The 20846-nt window shown below is 27.3% G+C and overlaps 1 protein-coding gene across 1 annotated transcript; it reads left to right on the top strand.

Moving 5' to 3' along the window:
- Window positions 1-5090: 5090 nt before the first annotated feature.
- On the top strand, window positions 5091-14293 carry LOC135924152 (histone-lysine N-methyltransferase, H3 lysine-79 specific-like). Its single transcript, XM_065459202.1, is given in 6 exon segments — window positions 5091-5635; window positions 10257-10452; window positions 10601-10687; window positions 11230-11282; window positions 11386-11492; window positions 14193-14293. Coding segments are annotated over 6 exon segments (1089 nt in total).
- Window positions 14294-20846: the final 6553 nt, after the last annotated feature.

The raw sequence follows: 20846 nt of genomic DNA, 5'->3' as shown, positions 1-20846 counted from the left end.
GAAATTAGGCGTGACCCATCGTGTCACGGTGGGTCACGTCGTAAGTGTGAATAAATTTTAAATTCCAAGGCGTGTCGGGCCTTCCCAAAATTTTCCGCGGGCGTGATCGGGCGTGAACATAAATTTACCGTGAATCACGGAAATTTTAATTTTTAAAATTGTTTTTTATAAATATAAATTTGCAATTTTATAATAATATATATTTTCTTATTTAATTTATTTCTTTTTTAAAAAAGAATAATTTATGAAAACTAAAAATCTTCCGCATTTTATAAACAACATCCGGTATCATTTTGTTAGTTCTATTTTCTTTTTATGTTTAGTTTTTTATCGCGAAACTTTATGCTAAAATTTTGCTTAAATTTTTTACAGAAAAGTCAGTTATATTTTATTTGTAAAGATCTTCAATCTTTAAATGCAACAGTAAGTGAAGGATTTTACAAGCTAGGCCAAGAGATAAATGTTGGTGTTACATATGGATAATGTTGATTGATCATATATTTAAATAAATTTAAATAATTAATCTTAAATTTAAATAGTTAATCTTATATTATTAATTGATATGTTTGATATAATTTAACTATTTCAATTACCATAGTCGACTTTGGTTATTTTTAATTTACTTATTATTCACTAAACGTGATTGTAAACATTTGTTATATTATATATTTTTCAATTAACTTTTAAATATATATACTGATATATTTTTAGTTCTTTTAGATATAGAATAATAATAAAATATTTTAAAAAATAATTAATTTGAATAGCTTACTTCATGGTGCCCCGGTTACGGTGGTACGTTTTTTCGTTTAATCTTTTTTTAAAAAAAAAAGTATATAATAAAAGTTTAAAAAATTAAAATATCAAATTCGTCGTTCGATATTGGAGATGATAAAAGGACAAATAAAATTTTTTGACTTTTCTTTTCGATAGTCAAAATTTTATCCAAATTTACAAAATTATAAAAGGTAAAAAAAAAAATAAAATAAAATATATATATATAAATAAAAGAGTAATATGATAAAAAATAGTTTTTCATCAAAATCTTTCAATTTCTACGTTAGGATGTTTTGTTTCAAAGCTTTTAACATACCGCACTGCATAATTATTGATAAGATGTTGAGGGAAATGGGAGGATGCAGTAGATTCTCTTATGTCCTAAATAACAGGACGAATGAAATTCACTTTTACTTTAAAACCCTCCGAGAGATGATCAATACTTATATGTCTCTTAATGGAAAGCCTTACGTTTTTGATGAAAATAAATTCATTTTTATATTTTGTGCAATTACGGAATATTAGAAATTAAATGTTAAATCTTAAATATCTTTGCAAACATTATACGCTTTATATATTTGACATACTACATTTATAGGGTATAGAAAATTTTCCCTATGTTACGTTATTAAATAAAAATTTACGCGATGCTTAACAGACAGTCTATAGAATATTAATAAAAATTTTTTAATTTTCCTTCATAACTTAAAGTAGTATGAAATTCTTTGTGACGAGTCAAGTCTAGATATTTATAGATAATTCAAATTAAAACTTAGTGGACTAAATCCTCTTTATAAATTAGAATTAAATTTTTCACAGACAAATTATATTGAAACTTAGTGGACTAAATCCTCTTTACGAATTTGAATTAAAATTTTTATAGACAAATTATATTGAAACTTAGTGGACTAAATCCTCTTTACGAATTTGAATTAAAATTTTTATAGACAAACTATATTGAAACTTAATGGACCACATTCTCTTGATTAAAATTAAAATTTTGTATACAACTCAAATTTGAATTTAATGGACTACATGCATATTTTGCTTTACGATTTTAAAAATTGAAAGTTTACCTTATTTAAATAAAATTTTAACATGGATGATAAATTAATTCTTGCACAGACTCAATATGTTCCTAAATTTCCCGTGTTATCAGGGAAATTGTCGGAAACTTACATTAACTTAATTGAAACTTATTTTGAAGGACATATTGGGTCAGACTCATCTAAAGTTAGGACACTACTATGTGGCTTACCAATTGAGATTGTAGACCAAGTTACGTCGATATGTTCTAAAGCACAGTTAAAAGACTTTAATATTGTTTTTGGTAAATTGAAACTAATAATTCCAAGTGAGGACATGAATGTAAATATAAAGAACTTTAACTTAGCGGTACAAGGTGCCGAGGAGTCCTTCCATACTTTTTATTTTAGGATTTCAAAACTTCATAAAAACTGCGATTTTGATAACGATACGAGAATGATTGAGAAATTAATAACTTGTTCTTTAAATGATAATATCAGAAGGAAGTTAAATAAACATAAGCACGAAGGCTTAGATAAGATGATGAAATTAGGAGTTGAGTTAGATGGCAGTAATATCAAGCCGGAGATTAGCGATACAAATTATATAGATAAAAACAAAAATTTTATAGATTTAAAAAATGATTCTAAAACTTTTAATAGTAAGGGGAATCTTAATAATTTTAGGCCAAGTGATATAAATAGCAGAAACTACCAAAACAGTAATTTCCAAAATAACGAGGGTCACTCTAGAAATTTTAGTAATAATCAATCTTCAAACAACTACAATTCAAACAATTTTGGTAGGAACAACGCTCGGCAAAATTTTAACTATAATTCAAACAATTACGGTAGGAACAACACTCGGCAAGATTACAATAACAATTCAAACAATTATGGTAGAGGTACTTGGCAAAACAACAACAATTCAAACTATTACGGAAGAAACTCTATGTGGCACAATAACAATAATGCAAACAATTATGATAGAAACAATGCCTGGCAAAACAACAACAATTCAAACTATAACGGAAGAAACTTCAGGTGGCACGATAATAGCAATTCAAACAATTATGATAGAAATAATGCCTGGCATAACAATAATAGAGATGGTGGAAACAATACATGGAAAAACTATAATCTAAGAAAACAAATACAATATCATGATCAGAGCCAAAGTAATAGCAACAATTGCAATAAGAATATTGAAGAGATTGTGGAAAATAAAAATGATGTTACACAAAATAATAATGATAGTGATTTTAATATCAACAATTTAACAGAGCATAAACTCAATGACAATGCATTCATGGCTTCCTTAAAAATAAACGATGTTACCGTTACAATGCAAGTCGATACTGGATCTAAATTCACAATTATACCTCATGATATGGCTAAACAAATAGGTATTAAAGATCTTAAAAAGTCCACTCTACAACTCACAGCTTATGATGGAAACTTAATTAAAATTATTGGCGTCACTCATGTTAAAGTAACCTGCGAAGGTATCACCAAACACTTGCATGCCGTGGTCGTTAAATCTAATAAAAATGCGTTATTGGGACGTATGTGGATTAATGCCTTTAGTAATATTTTGAACAAATTTATAGCAAACATTGATACCAACTATGAAGATGAAATAAAGAAATTAATAAAAGATTGCGAATCTAAACTGACTAAAAAACCGATCAACAAAGGGAATGTCAAGATATATCTACGTAATGACGCCAAACCGAAAATCATACCACCTAAACGGTTACCTTATTCAAAGATAGACGCTGTCACTAGAGAATTTACGAGATGGATAGGAGATGGAGTCATTGAGCCGGTAACAGATGTCCGATGGGCAATAGCGATAAGATCGTTTATTCTTGGAAGTGGGTATCTGAAGTCCTCAAGGGCTGGGTTGACAGTGTCTTTGAAGTCGGCGCAAACCCTAACGCTACCATTATCCTTGTAGACAGCGAGGAAGGGAAGAAGTTCACCAAGATAGATTTCAAGGATGCGTTTCTACCCATCGACAAAACCTGCAGAGACATATTAACTATATCTACACACAGGGGGTACTACCGGTTTACCAGACTTCCTTTTGGGTTAAAGACTTCATCTGCGATTTTTCAACAAATTATGGATCAAAATTTCAGTGACATGAAAGATGTCGTATTTTATATTGATGATCTACTAATAACGGGAAGTAGTGACGATGTTCATTTCAACAACATAAAGAAGGTTTTTAAAAGAATACTATCTCATGGCTTAGTGCCTAATTTTGCAAAAAGCTTATTTTTCAAAAAAAGTCTAAGGTTCTTAGGACACGACATCGACGCCAATGGGATCCACGCCAACCATGACAAGATCGAGGCGATCGTTAAAATGCCGGAACCAAAATCAGCCGCGGAATTATCAACGTTTCTAGGTATGGCCGGTTACTACAGAAAATATTTGAACAACTTCGCTGAAATAGCTGATCCTTTATACAAGATTGTCAACAAAGAAAAATGGGAGTAGAAGTTTTGATGATCTAAAGACATTGATTATTCTATCTCCAGCTTTGACGTACTTTAATCCTGAATTACCCATCGGAATTGCGACTGATGCATCTAAAAGAGGTTTAGGAGCTGTTTTGTTTCACACCGAAAAAGATGGCAAAGAAAAGCATAGCTTTTGCCTCGAGAACGTTAGCAAAGTCCGAGATAAATTATACCAATATTGAGCGTGAAGCTCTGGCCATTGTGTTTGCAATCAAGAGATTCCAAGAATACTTGATAGGGACCAAGTTTACTATTATAACCGACCATAAGCCATTAATCCATATTTTTACCAAAGGACTGAAAGATAATAGTACCATGTCCTTAAGATTACAAAAGTGGAATATAATTTTGGGGGGTTACGACTTTAACATCAAGTTTAAAGCTGGCAAATATAATGTTGTTCCTGATTGCCTCTCGAGATTACCACAAGTAGGTGTGGATGACGCTATTGATGATATCGCGATTATAAATGACTTTGGCGATATACCTCTGAGTTTTGACCAAATACGCGATCAAACATCCAAAGATTTTGAACTATCTCAAGTTATGAGTGACATAAGATAATGTGCCTATCCAAAATAAAATTTATGAAAATATTGAATACGAACTAAGTATCATTAAAGATTGTCTGTACAAAAGCGACAAAATAATAATTCCATCAAGTCTGAGAAATAACATACTGAAGGCGTTACACGAAGGTCATTTGGGAGCAGGTAAAATTAAATCCTTAGCCAAAGATCGTATGTGGTGATCTGGTATGGTCAACGACATTGATTTGGAAGTCAATGATTGTAATAGTTATCATGACAATCCAAAGAAAATACAAAATCCATGGGTAGCAGCAACTAAATTATTTGAAAGGATACACATAGATTATGCGGGTCCATTTTTTACAAAGAATTGGTTGATAATCGTTGATGCTTACAGTAAATTTCCGGTTATAGTTCCGGTAAAGAGTATTACGACTGAATTCACGTTAAAGGAAATTTATAAAACTATTTCACTATTTGGTATACCTGAAACCATTGTTACAGATAATGATACCAATTTCACGAGCAAAGATTTTGAAAAATTTTGCAGCAATTATGGTATAAAACATGTACTAACGTCGGCCTACCATCAGCAATCTAATGGACAAGCTGAACGTATGGTGAGAACATTTAAAGCTCACATGAAAAGAAACATAAAGATTGACTTAGAAACTTCGCTGGACAGATTTTTGTTCAACTATAGAAACACGCCGAATGACACTACGGGAGTTACACCGTCCAAGAGAATGTTTAACCGCGACATTAGAATAAAGTGAGATTTATTAAAACCTTTGGAGGATAAAGTTGATGAAGTCAACATATCGTTACCACGAAATCGAACTTTTAATAGAGGAGACTAAGTTTGGTATAAGAAACAGGGTGATGATACGTGGTGCAAAGGCAGCATCAAGCTTAAAGAGAGTAACACCATGTTCCAAGTTTATACTGAGGGATAGTAAGAAGGCATCTTGATCAGTTAAGGAAAAGAGAATGTTACAACAGTTTAAAATATTATGAAATTGACCCTAAGAATTCCTCTAAGGGGGGAAGTGTGGACACGAAGAATGAGATTAAGATACCAATTACTAGACCAATAAGAATTAATAAACCTGATTACTTAAAAGATTACGTGCTTAAAATTTAAAAATTAAACGCTTATGAAACGCTAAAAAAATGTAAAACGCAAAAAATGTAAAACGCAAAAAATATAAAACGCAAAAAATATAAAACGCTAAAAATATAAAACGCATAAAACGCATAAAACGCTAAAAGTATAAAACGCTATGATTAACTTAACACCTAAAAAATAATATAATAATCATTATGATTTATCATTCCTTATTCTGGATTAAAATTTTATTCCTTATTCCATAAATTATCATAACTTATTACATATTTTATTGTTCCGAAATTCAAAATTTTATTCGTGCATATTATTCATATATTTGATTTGATCAACTATTCCAAATTACATATTCCGATTTATTCCAAATTCCAATATTCGACTGGATTAATTATGAAACATGATAATAACAATTTTGAGAAATGTGAACAACATACGATAAGGATATCAAGCCAACGATAACGTTCAACGATTTTATCAAACCTACGCGATTGATTCAAGCCTACAAAAAACGTACAAACTCACGCGACTCTAATAAAGATTTTATCAAACCTACGTGATAGAGTCAAGCCTACGAGAACATTTGAGACTTACGCGCTAACCAAGATAAAACCGAGTACAATCGAAACGGGAAAAAACTTCTAGGACAACAAGCTCTCGATGACTGCTGAGAAGAAGCTTTGTTCTTTGTAGAAGAGGGGGAATGTTGATTGATCATATATTTAAATAAATTTAAATAATTAATCTTAAATTTAAATAGTTAATCTTATATTATTAATTGATATGTTTGATATAATTTAACTATTTCAATTACCATAGTCGACTTTGGTTATTTTTAATATACTTATTATTCACTAAACGTGATTGTAAACATTTGTTATATTATATATTTTTCAATTAACTTTTATATATATATACTGATATATTATTTTTAGTTCTTTTAGATATAGAATAATAATAAAATATTTTAAAAAAAAATTAATTTGAATAGCTTATTTCAGATAACAAAATATAAAAGTTGTGAACCGGAAAACTCTCATGAATACTATAGGTCCAAAAATATACCATAAAATTTAAGATTAAAAGCATGATCATTGTCCATAATCACTGATATTTGGACGGATGACTATAAAAATCTAAGTTTTTAACCATTATAGGACATATTATCATTAAGGATTTTAATTAAAAACATTTGTTTTGGCCACAAGGGCAATTGATGGAAAAAACGTCAAAATTAAAGTGTAGTCAATTCAATTTAGGAGAATATACAGAAGTAGAAAATTACTTAAATAAATATATAGTTGTGAGTGATAACGGAGCAAATCTTATAAGTGCATTCAAAGATGACGAAACGCTAGCATGTAGCAATATATTAAATAATATTATTCATTATATTTTTGACAATTGTTTAACTGAAATAGCCTTAAATATAAATGGTGTAAAAAAAATAGTACAATATTTCAAACACAGCTAATAGCAAACTAAGCCACACCCTTAAACAATATGTAATAGCGAGAATAACGAGATGGAACTCTGTATATATCATGATACAGAGTTTCTTAAAATCATATTCTGAAATACAGGTGTACTTGTTTAGCAAGCAAGAATTAAATAGATTAGCCACAATTGATATCAGCATCATACGCGAGTTAGATAAATTTTTATCAATATTTAAAGAATGCTCGGATAATCTGAGAGCAGATTCTCGTCCCACAATAAATAAAGTTTGTCTATGGAAACAAAAATTAATAAAATTTTGTTAACCTTCTAAGCGTGATACAATAATAATCAAAACCTTAAAATACAGAACAAGATTTATTTTAAAAGATTATTATACAGCCACTACATAAGGTAGGCTTAATTCTAGATCAGAATTTCAAAAGACTTAAGTTTTTAATAAAAGAAGAAAATGATATATTTAAAACAATCTTAAAAATGCTAAATGATATAAAATTAGATGATATGCATAAGTCGATGCCAACTACCATTTATAACTTTCCTAACAAAACCGTATATTCTAATGATCAATACCAACTATCACTTTCCTAATTCATCCTACACTCATAAAGACCTTATATTTCTAGATGATTCTGATGAAGCATCAACATCACCGATGAAAGCTGTGAGGATGAACTTAAAAGATTCTATAAGATAAATAACAAGACAATATTTTGAAGTTTTGGAAGCAGGAATATTCATTTCCTTTTTTGAGAAAATTGTAAAATTTATCAGCTGCAAGTTCGGCGTCTAGTGAAAGGTTATTTTCTGTAGCTATTCTCATACTAGAGGAAAGGCGTACACAATTGAAATAAAAAAAGATGGACATTCTTCTTTTTCCAAATAAATTTCGATTTATAGATTGTATTTATTTTTTGTTATTAATATGGATTATAAAATTAGAGAAATAAATAGAATGAATTCAAAAAAGGGTAAAATTATAGCAATAGTTTTGAAAAATTTAAAAACACCGTGAATTTTCGGGCGTGACGGGCGTGAATCAAAATATTGCTTGTCGTGAGCAGGCTGGTCGAAAATTTTTTTAGTGTTAAGCGTGAATGGACGTGATATTTTTTTATTACCACCGTGAGTGGGCGGGCCGTGAATAAAAAATTAGGCCCGCGCCCACCTCTACTTGCAATTATGTTGACTGAGATGAACCAATAATCATGTTAGCATCTGATACATTATATTTTAACAGATACACAAAATAACAATTAATGCTCATCATTTTCTTAAAAAATTAGCCTAAATTTACAGATTGATAAAAAAAACAAATTTCAGGACAGATAAGATACAATGATCTGAAAAACAACAATGAACCAATGGATTAAACAATATTTTATAGGTACAGTTCTAATTGGTCATAGTACAAAAGATATAGGAATTATATTTTTATCTATAAAAACTTGAATAAAATAAGTATATTAAGAACATATTAAATAGGGCTAGAAATTATCATCAATTATTTTACAAGATAAAATATTATACTACAATGATTATTTTTACAAATAATGTGGGAATTAATGATATATTATAAAAAATAAATTTCGTCAGCAGCATTGTTTGTGATCACCATGTTCTGATGTCAGTTTTAAAATATTTATATCAGCATTGCTTGAATTAAGCCTGGAGATTATTAATTGTGTTTAATATCTGATGATAATTGCTAAAAATTTAGTTTATATGTTAAAAATATAAATAATTTTGCCTGGACTTCATTTTCTTTCTTTGAAAATAAATTTTTGAGGCAAGATTTTATCCAAATATCTGTCCATTTTATCGATTCGTTATGGCGTATGAGCAATAAAAAAAATAGCACTTTTTTATTGCTAATATATGACATCGTATGACTATCATCTTTTAAATCCCTCGATTATGAAAGCTGGAACTCCATAAGAGACTATGGTTTTAGGAATCGCGATAGAGTCTACATGAGCGGGGGGGGGGGTATTTGTTACAAATTCTTTAAGGGGGGTAGCGAGTTGGCAAGAGATGTTAAATATTAAATTTTTTGATTAAATAGGGCTAAAATATTGCTGTAAAAAATTATTTAATACATTTATTATAGACCTATTTTAATAACTAGGGCTGCGCCCTATTCCGATTTCGACCGGGGGAAGTATGGCCTGAGAATAACAAATGACGAGGAATCAGGAATGACTATGAATCACAAATAGTGGTGAATAACAAAGCGATGAATCACAAATCGTGAGATATATTTGTTTGAACAAAAATATCATGTAGGTATGGGACGGTATATTAAAAAAAATAATATTAATTTATGTATTGCCATATATAAATGCGTTTATTTTCAGTACCTAATTTTATTGAACAGGAACAATGAGAAATAAAAATTATACAAATATTAACTAACACTATGAAATATAATAATTATATACACGAATACAAACGAATATTGAGGAGAACCATTTTGGAAAGCTTTCTACAAGGTAGGATCCTTAAGAATAGATTTTTTTAAAAAATATTTAAAAAAATAACGATTTTCCGTTTTTAAATGTGAATTTACCTTTTTTAAATGACACGACAATCGAACTTTTGCCTTTTTGATCGGACTTTTAACGGGTGATTACCCTATATTTTATTCTTATATGAATAACACAAATTAAATAATTTTGTCAAAAAATAATAAAAAATAATTCTTCATGCTAAGTCATATTGTTTAACATGTATATTTAAAAGACTAGTCATAGAATATTTTTATTGCAATGATCAGTTAGTTCTTAGCATGAAAACTCTAATGACGAGATAGGAAGGAAGAAAGGGAAAAGAAGGAAAGAAAAGGAAAAGAAAGGAAAGGAAAAGGGAAAGAGGAAGGAAAGAAAAGGAAAGAAGGAAAGGAAATAGAAATAGAAAGAAAAGAAATAGAAATAAACAGGAGAAGTGAAAAGAATGGGAAAGGGAAAGGAATGGGAAAAGAAAAAGATAAGGGGGAAAAAAAGGGAAAGGTAAATGGAGAGAAAAGGAGAAAGGAAAGGGGAACGAAAAAAGAAAGAGGGAGGGAGGAAATAGGAAAGAGAAAGAAATAGGAAAGAGAAAGAAAAAAAGAAAGATAAAGGAAAAAAATAGAGAGAAAAAAGAACGAAAAATGAGAAGGAAAAGAAAAATGAGAAGGAAAAGAAAAAGGATCAGGAAAGAAGTGAATGAAAAAGGGGATGAAAAAATGAAAGGAGAAGGGAAAGAGTAAGAAAAGGGGACGAAAAGGAAAAGGAAAATTAAAGAGTAAAGGAAAGGAAAGGGGAGAGGATAAGGGAAAGAAATAAAAAAAGGGAAAAGAAAAGGGGAAGAAGGGGGGGATGGGAAATAAAATGGGAAAGAAGGAAGGTGGAAAAAAATAGGGCAATGAAAATGGGGAAAATAGGAGAAGGAAAATATAAAAGAAAAGCGAAATTAGAAAGATAAATGGAAAGGGAAAGAAGGAAAGAAAGGGAAAAGTGACAGAAATGAAGGGCCGAAAGGGGGTTCCTTTCCAAATAGCTAAAAACATAGAAAAAATTTGGAATTTTGCTTATATATCCTAGAATTTTAGTAAATTTAAAATTAATATTATTGGATGCTAAGGAAGTAAATTATTGTATTTAAATTGAGTTTTTCAAAAAATCGTTAAAAATGAGGGAAATAGGTACTTAATTTGAATACGAGTGCTTAATTCCTAGCATCTATTAATATATTTCCAATTTGCTTTAAAAATTTTATAAGATAAAGCGAGATTTACAATTTTTAAGGGCAAGAGGAAAAAATCAGAAGGGAAAGGTAAAGAAAAAAAGGAGAAAAAAAAGTGAAAGAAGGGAATATGTAAAAGAAAAGAGCAAGGTAACAGGAAAAGGGAATGAAAAAGGGGAAGAAAAGGGTAAAGAAAAAGAAAAAAAGTAAAGTGAAAGAAAAAGGAAAAGGGAAAGAAAAAGGAAAAATGAAATGGAAAAGAAAGGAAAAGAGAAGAAAGGGGAAGGTTATAAAGGAGAAATGAAAAGGGAAATGAGTATGGAAAGTAAAAAGAATGGAAAGGAAAAGGAATATGGAAAGGAAAAAAATATGGAAAGGAAAAAAATATGGAAAGGAAAAAAATATGGAAAGGAAAAAAATATGGAAAGGAAAAAAATATGGAAAGGAAAAAAATATGGAAAGGAAAAAAATATGGAAAGGAAAAAAATATGGAAAGGAAAAAAATATGGAAAGGAAAAAAATATGGAAAGGAAAAAAATATGGAAAGGAAAAAAATATGGAAAGGAAAAAAATATGGAAAGGAAAAAAATATGGAAAGGAAAAAAATATGGAAAGGAAAAAAATATAGAATGGAAAAGGAATATGGAAAGAAAATTAAAAAGAGTAGAGGGTAAAGGGAAAGAAAAGGATAAGAGAAGAAAGAGGAAGGTAATAAAGAAGATTAAAAAGGAAATTTAGGAAAAGAGAAAAGTGAAGGGAAAGGAAAAGGAAAAGAGAAGAAAGGGGAAAGTAATAAGAGAAATTAAAAGGAAAAAGAAGGAAAAGAGAAGAAAGGGGAAAGTAATAAGAGAAATTAAAAGGAAAAAGATAGAAAAGAGAAAGAAATATGGAAAGGAAATTAAAATGGAAAGGTAAAGAAAAATGTAAAGGAAAAATAGGGAGTAAGGAAAAGAAAAGGAAAGAAGAAAAGGGGAAAGGCGAAGCGAAAGGAAAAGAAAAAGGGAAAGAAATATGTAATGTAAAGAGAAAAGTAAAAGGGAAATAAAAGAAAAGAAGAAATGAAAAAAGGTAAATGGAAAGAAAAATGATATGGAAAGGAAAAAAGAAAGGGAAAGGAAAAGAGAAAAGAAGGGAGAAGATAATAAGCGAGAAATTAAAATGGTAAGGAAGGAATATAGAAAGAAAATGAAATATGGAAAGAAAATTAAAAAGGAAAGAGAAAGGAAACATAAAAGGTAAAGATAGGGGAACGAGAAGGAAAATAGGAAAACGAAAAGAGAAGGAAAAGAAAAAGGACAACGAAAAGGAGAATGAAGAAAAAGAAAAGGGGAAAGGTAAAGAAAAGAAGAAAAAAAAGACAAAAATAAAGATAAAAACGATTAGGTAAAACAGAAAAAAGAATAGGGAAAGAAAACGGTAAAGGAAATGGGAAAGAGAACGGATAGGGAAAGAAAAGAAGAAGGGGAAAGAAAAATGAAAAAAGGGAAATAAAATGGCAAAGGAAAAGGGTAAAATTGAAAGGGAAGGGAAAGAAAAGGTAAGGATAAAGGAGAAAGAAAGAAAGGGGGAAAGGGAAAGAAAAGGAAAAGATAAAAGTAAATGTTAAACAAAAAGGAAAAGAAAAGGGAAGGGAAAAAGAAGGAAGAGGAATAAGAAGGAAAAGAAAAAAAAGAGTGTTGACTAACTTTATTTTGTATAGTTGGTAGATTTGTTGGGTTTCGTGATAATTGCAACCATCTGTTTCTTTGTTTAGCAACGACAGATAAATCAAAATTTGTACAATTAATAAGTGGGGTTAAAACAGTATCTTTCTAAAATAAAAATATAAAAAGTAATAATGCACTGAACGTCTAGAGGAGTCAATATTAGGTTCAACTCTCTAGCAATCAAACAGATGTAATCTAAATTGTAAGAAAGTATAAAAATAACATTTATAATTTTTAGTATAATATTTATTATAATTTACTTCAAATCTGCACAACACTATAATTAAAATTTCATGTGTGACCTATTAGTTCTAATTTTACTTGAACATAATATATTTTAATTCAAATCTGCATATAACATTGTAATTAAAATTTTATGTGTGACCCATTTGTTCTATTAAACTTTTGTATATCTAAGCTATTAATTCGAGAAAAATAAATATATATTATTAATAAAGAAGAAAAATGGATGATTAATCTAAAAAACTTGAATACTTTTGAATATCATATACTTTTGAATATCATGACTGAAAATGTGGGTTAGAGTATATTTTTTTGTTGGTTTATTTTGCTATATAACCTTTTTTTATCCAGTTTTTTTTTTTAAAAATTATACTTAAAAAAACAGGTATATACTTGTATTTTTTTATCCAGTTTTTTTTGTCCAGTTTTTTTTTAAAAAAAATTATACTTAAAAAAACAAGTATATACTTGTATTTTTTTATCCAGTTTTTTTAAAAATTTTATTTACGTTAAAAACAATTATTAAAAATATATAAATAAATATTATGCGATGACATGACGTATCGATGACATGACGTAGCGATGACATGACGTAGCGATGACATGACGTAGCGATGACATGACGTAGCGATGACATGACGTAGTATAACATAATGTATACAATCGGAAAACTAAAAATATTGTACTAAATATAGACCAAATTTATATATTGCATAATTTGGTCTATATTATAATTTTCCGATGTTTTCGCTATGTCATTCACAAAATCATCTGTATATAAATGGTTAATATTTATTTATACATTAGATGCAAATTTAGACATCACCACTAAAATCATGAATAGGAATATGATTTATATATATAAGAACGAGAATAAATATATGTTGTATGGTTAGTTTATATTTTTTAAAATGAGTAAAATTTCTATATATTCTTTTTAAAGTGAAAGGGGCTTTGATTTATAATCATTCTTTAAAAGTTAACAAGTCCTATTTAATTTTAAAAAACCAATGAATATTTTCTCAAAAGTTTAATTAAAATAATATAAGTTTTTTTTACACATATCTCATATTTAGTACCATACCTGCAAATGCCTTTATACAAATCCAAGAATCATCTGAATAATAATCTTCTATTTCTCTGCTTTGCTTATATAATGAACACATACAACCATTAAGTACATCACTTGGTATGATAGTACATTTTATTATCATTTTTATTCTCTAAATTTTATTTAGATATCTGTATTTTCGACCCTTATCATTCCAGATTTTAGCTATTATATTAATAATATATTAAATTTAATAAAATTTGTTTAATTTATATATTTATTATTCAAATTAATATGTATAAACTTAAGAATATAAAACATGATATATTTTAATTTATCAATTTCTAACATAATATTAAATGGTATAATTTATCTTATACTTTTTGACATAAATAATTAGATAAACAATTGTAAAAAAGACCAAAACTAGTTGATTGAACCTAAATTTCTTGAACAATGCAAGACATTAAATATTGTTACAGTATAACTAATTATTATTGCAAAGAATAAGGAGACTAACGATATTGCGCGAGGTTCGAGTCAGTAAAAATATATTTTATTAACTAATTTCTTTTTCTTTTCTTAAGGTATAAATACATTTTCTAAAATATAAATTAGAATATAAAACGAAATACAAAAAAGTAAAATAATATAAAAAAGTAAGGTTACGCCGTTTATAAAATAAAATTAGATTATGACAAATACTAAAAATTTTATAGTAATAAATAATAATATTTGAATAATGCAACATTCTCCCTCTTCTGATAATTTCATCGGAGAAGTCATGAGAGTTTGTTGTCCAAGTGGTTTATCATTTTGGCTTGTCCCAATCGTTGGTTTGATTAATTCGATTTTGCACTTTGGTTTGTTTAATCACAATCTTGATATACATATCGTAAATTATCTCCATTAATCATAGCTTGTTTGATAGTGCTCAATTGTTATTATCATTTTTTATAATTAATCCAGTCGAATATTAGAATTTGGAATAAATCGGAATATATAATTTGGAATAGTTGATCAAATCAAATGTATGAATAATATGCACGAATAAAATTTTGAATTTTGGAACAATAAAATATGTAATAAGGAATGATAATTTATGGAATAAGAAATAAAATTTTAATCCAGAATAAGGAACGATAAATTATTATATTATTTTTTAGGTGTTAAGTTAATCATAGCGTTTTATACTTTTAGCGTTTTATACTTTTAGCGTTTTATGCGTTTTATATTTTTTGCGTTTTACATTTTTTTATAAGTAGAGTTTTAATATTTAATTAGTAGCGTTTTAATATTTAATTTATTTTTAATTATTTTCAATCTCCGAGGTTAAAATATGCAAATATTATGCACATTTCCCTCTCTTAAAAAAATTTAAATTTCACACAATATTTTTCTAAAATAATGATGTTTAATTTTTACATAACTTTTTGTCTTCAAAAGCTTTATTTCAAAAACATTTTTATCATATTAAGTATTACTTATAAGAATCAATCCCTTTTAATTCATATGTTTTAATTACATTTTAATATATTTAAAATTAAAATTTTATCTTCTTGTTAAGGATTTTTAATGGTTTATTTTTAATTATATCTAAGAATTCATCTTTAGGTTTGTTAATTTACAACAATTGGTCATCATTTCATCTTTAGGTTTAGTTAATTTACAACAATTGGTCATCATTCAAGAAATCAAAAAAATATCAATATTTCACTATAATTTAAGTAAATAATTTTTTTAAAGGCTTTTTGTGTGGTCTATATCCATTATGATTTTACATTTTAGTATCAATATTTCACTAAGAAATTATAAATAATTTTTAAAGGCTTTTTGTGTGTTCAAATATCTATTATGATTTTACATTTTAATGATTTTAAAAATTTATAACATGCCTTTATCCTGGCATAAAATCTTAATATAATAACTTTTCTTCTTACGTGAATTAGAATAATAAGTAATCATCATTGGTCTCACAATATAGAATTCATAACCTAACGTCCAACTTTCATTAAGGTTCTTTCTAGGTTGCCACATTAGGTTAGGTGCTGGCTATTATATTCCAGTCCAACATCCAGAGCCGGGACACCATGAAGAAAGAAGCTTTTTGCATGAAAGAACGTGCTAAGGTTTGATTCTTGGTCATCTCCATAGATTAGACATTGGTCATATCAATAGATTAGGCAGTCACAATAAATAAGGTAATAATAGGTAGTCATCTCCATAGGTTAAGCAGTCTCCATAGGTTAGATAGTCATCTCAGTAGATTAGGTAGTCACAATAGATAAGGTAGTCATAATAGGTAGTCATCTCCATAGGTTAAGCACAAGGTAGAGTCATAATAGGTAGTCATCTCCATAGGTTAAGCACAAGGTAGAGTCATAATAGGTAGTCATCTTTTTCTAGTCCACCACCCAGAGGGCACCATGAAAAGAATAAGGTTCTTAACGATATTGCGCGAGGTTCGAGTCAGTAAAAATATATTTTATTAACTAATTTCTTTTTCTTTTCTTAAGGTATAAATACATTTTCTAAAATATAAATTAGAATATAAAACGAAATACAAAAAAGTAAAATAATATAAAAAAGTAAGGTTACGCCGTTTATAAAATAAAATTAGATTATGACAAATACTAAAAATTATATAGTAATAAATAATAATATTTGAATAATGCAACAATTATATTATCTTAATATATATTATTTATTTATATATGATTTACATTAAAAATTATATTTTGCTTACATAATTATAAGTGCCTTTATAACATCATTGATATAGATTTTGAATTTCCATAGCTATTATTTTTTTTGTTGAGGGAATCATAGTAACATTTCCATTTTTTGAAAAGAACAATCGAAATAAATTAGTTGCCAAAATGTTTTAAAATAAAACCCAAAATTTATAAATTTTAGCAAATAAAACATGTCCGGAATCTTAGATTGTTTTTTTTACAAAAAAAACGAAAAAAAACATATCCAAAAAATGAGAATAAAATACGAAAAATAACATTAATATTACTTATTATTATCATAAAAATTATCAAAATAAATGAATTTATAAAAAATTTTATTCAAATTTATTAATTTAATATTATTTTTTTAAAAAAATAAATTTTTATAGATGAGGCTGTGTCTAAAATGTTTTGAAAAAATCCTTAAAATTTATAAATTTTTTCAAATTAATAACAAAACATTTTGGACACATCCAAGTTTTATAAAAATTAAAATATACAAAATGCTTGATATGATTCAATTATTAGTTATTTATTATATAATATTTGAAGATAGGGCTGAACATAGAAATGGGCATAGATATTTGGAATATATATTGGATATATGTTTTCGATTTCCTCCCAAATTTTCCGATTTTCTACAAAATCTCTGAATTTTAAATCATTTTTGCAAGGGAAGTTCCTGTGCATTCTTATGTATTCCATAAAACTATTTTCTGACACTAAAAAATATATTTATAATATAAATGGCTATAATTTTTTGAGTTAGTAAATTTATAAAAATGGATATTAAGGTTTTATTAAAATTTAATTGGTAAATGAATCTTTTTATCTTAATATTACATACTAACAACTAAGATCTTCATAATTCCTTCCTATTTATTTTTATATTTCTTTGAAATATATAAACTAATAATACTTATTAATTTTTTCATAAAAATTTCCCAATAAATAAATTTTTATTTGAATTTATTAATTTTTATTATTTTTTTAAAAAAATTTAATTTTTATAAATGACGAAAAATGATATATGGCACTTTTTTATTTTTACATTAAAAATAGCTTATGTTATTTTTTTCTTCAAAATTTATTTATTTATATTTTTTAGATTTTGGACACAGACCTGATGAAAAATGATTTAGATCACTATTTTATTTTTGCATTAAAAATAGCTTATGGTATTTTTTTCCTCATTTATTTATATTTTTAGATTTTGGACACAGCCTAATGCAGATGTATTTTTAACAACATGATGAATAGAATTAAGGTTTAGGTTCAACTAAGGGAAATTTATTCCTTTTGAGGTGATCTACTTTATTTCAAAATTCTCTAAATGAATTCATGTTAGAAAAAATTCAAAAATGTAACATATGATCATAGTCTTATTTCCATTATGTATGTGATTGCATTGAAATAAAAATAATTTAAACTTGTGCTTAATCATTACCATATCCTCTAAACATATTCAATATCCTCTAAACATATTCAATATCCTCTAATTTATACTAAGTAATATATATATATAAATTAATAACTTACGTTTGATCACCAACGATAAAATTTTTAACATATAGTATCAATTGCCACATAATCTATATTATGAACTATTAATTTTTACTTAAATAATTAATAAAATTATTTCAAGTATTTTGAATTTTATTAAACTTTATGCGGGAGAAATATATAGTTATGATTTCCAAATAGATAGGTGATGTTATAATTTTATGGGATACTCTGTAAGTAAACAGGTAAATCTTTTCCCTTTTCTCTCCTTTTTCTTTTACCCTTTTCTTTACCTTCCTTTTCCATTATCTTTTTTTATGACTTTTCCTATCGTTTTCCTTTTCCTACCTATTTTCTTTTTTTCTCCCTTTCCCTTTTCTTTTCCTTTCCCTATTTTTTTTTCATTCCCTTTTGCTTGTATTTTTTCCCTTTCCCTCTTATTCTTCGCTTTTCCTTTTCCTCTCCCCTTTTTCTTTATGCAAATAAATTGCCTGTCCGAAAGCCCGGCCCACTATCTGGGAAAATTTTTCTTTCCATTTTCTTATATCTTTACCTTCCCTTCTCATTTTATTTTTCCTTCCCATTCCATTTTTCTTTTCCTATTCTTTTTCTTTCCCCTTCCCCTCCCCCTTTTTTTTTTACCTTCCTTACTCTTTTCCTTTATTCTTTTATTTCCATCTTGTCCCCCTTTTCTTTTACATGCATTTCTCCTTTCTCTCAATTTTTCCCCTTTCTCTTTTTTTTCTTATTCTTTTTCTTTCGCTCTCCACTTTTCTTTCCATTTTTGTTTTCCTTTCACCATTCCTTTCACTCCCTTTTTTTCTTTCTATTTCTACTTCACTTTTTCTTTTCTCATTACTTTTACTTCTCCCTTTTCTTCCTATTTCTCCTTTCGACTTTTTTCCCCCTTTTCCCTTCTTTCTCTTATTCCTAGCTCAGCATTATGGTTCTCAATCATAATAAGTTTAATTGCAACTGACTCTTGCTTGCCATTTTCTTTCAAGCATCTGCTATTTCCGTTTTTCTTGCTATCTTTATGAAAATTATTAGAGATATGACAAACTTTGAATAAAGTTGCCATCAACTTACCTCAACCTGTCTTTTCATATATACAGCTATATGTAGCTATTTTGAATTTGTTTTCACAATCTAAAGAATATGATATGACGAAGGATAAAACGAACCACAAACAATGTGATCGTCTGATTAGTCCTGACTTATGCTAGTAACTGTTGACACTGCCATTCAACTACGATCTGATATGACGAAAGGACATTAGATAGTATTCTATTTTGACAGATAGTATTCTATTTTTTTATTTTAAAGCTTGCCAATTGGTATCCCAAAATATTCCTATCTATTTTATTGCTCAAGTCACCTAAAGTATCAAATCCGATTATGTTAAGATCATCATATTTTATTGTTCAACAAATATATCTTATTATCCAGTTCATCATATTTATATATCTTTATTTTGTATTTAATATATCGTAAATTTTCTTTCGTTATGTTTTATTTTGTAAAAAAACCTATAATAATAACATTTTATATTAATTCCTTAAAAAACAAGTGCGATATACAAGGTCTGTTGTTGTTTTCGCACTGAAACTCTTATTATTATGAGAGCGCAAAATACGTAAACAACATTTTTTAATACTTTGTTATCATTCAATTCGGCATCATATAAAAAAATAATAATAAAATGTCAATACACTTATCTTCATTGTTCTTTCGAACAAATTCTTAATCAAAATGAACATTTATAAAAAATAAAATCTTTTAAACTAAATTTATAAATATTTCATTAAATGTCAGCGGATATCTATTAAAGTTAAATAATTAGCTTGTAATAATTTTTTGCATCAATGGTGTATTGTTTCAAAATATATCATAAAATAATTTTAAAAATTAATTTATAGTGTAACAATTAATATTCAATCATATGAAAAAATTTATATATTGTTTTTTGGCGTCATAGCTAAGCAAGTATATATTCCTTTACGTGAGAAAAAAATTCTTCACAATCTTGAACTGATATCTATAAATTTAATAGGGGAAAAATATTATACAATAATTTTATCAAAATGTTAAATTATTATTGTTTATTTTTGTATTTGAGAAAGTTCCAATAAATTATTCACATGCGATTTACATTTTTGATTAATGTTTTTATATAAATGAACTTATTTATTTTTAGTGTTTTTATGATGATACAATGATGGTTATTTTAGAAACAAAATGGTAATGTCATTCTTAACCTCTTTAATTAAAAAAAATTTGATTCTTTACTTTCCAAATCTTATAAGGCAAAATTATTTTCGTATATAAATAAAATAAGAATATTTGAGTATTCTTTTTTATAAAAAATCACCATTCTCTTTTTATTAAATAAGTTTATAGCAGATATTCTTTTTTAAAAAAATAGATTATTTCGATCATTT

This window comes from Gordionus sp. m RMFG-2023, chromosome 2, assembly GCF_954871325.1.
Source record: "Gordionus sp. m RMFG-2023 chromosome 2, tfGorSpeb1-WG-v2, whole genome shotgun sequence".
Taxonomy (NCBI): Eukaryota; Metazoa; Nematomorpha; class Gordioida; order Chordodea; family Parachordodidae; genus Gordionus; species Gordionus sp. m RMFG-2023.
This window is presented reverse-complemented; position numbering and strand designations above follow the sequence as displayed.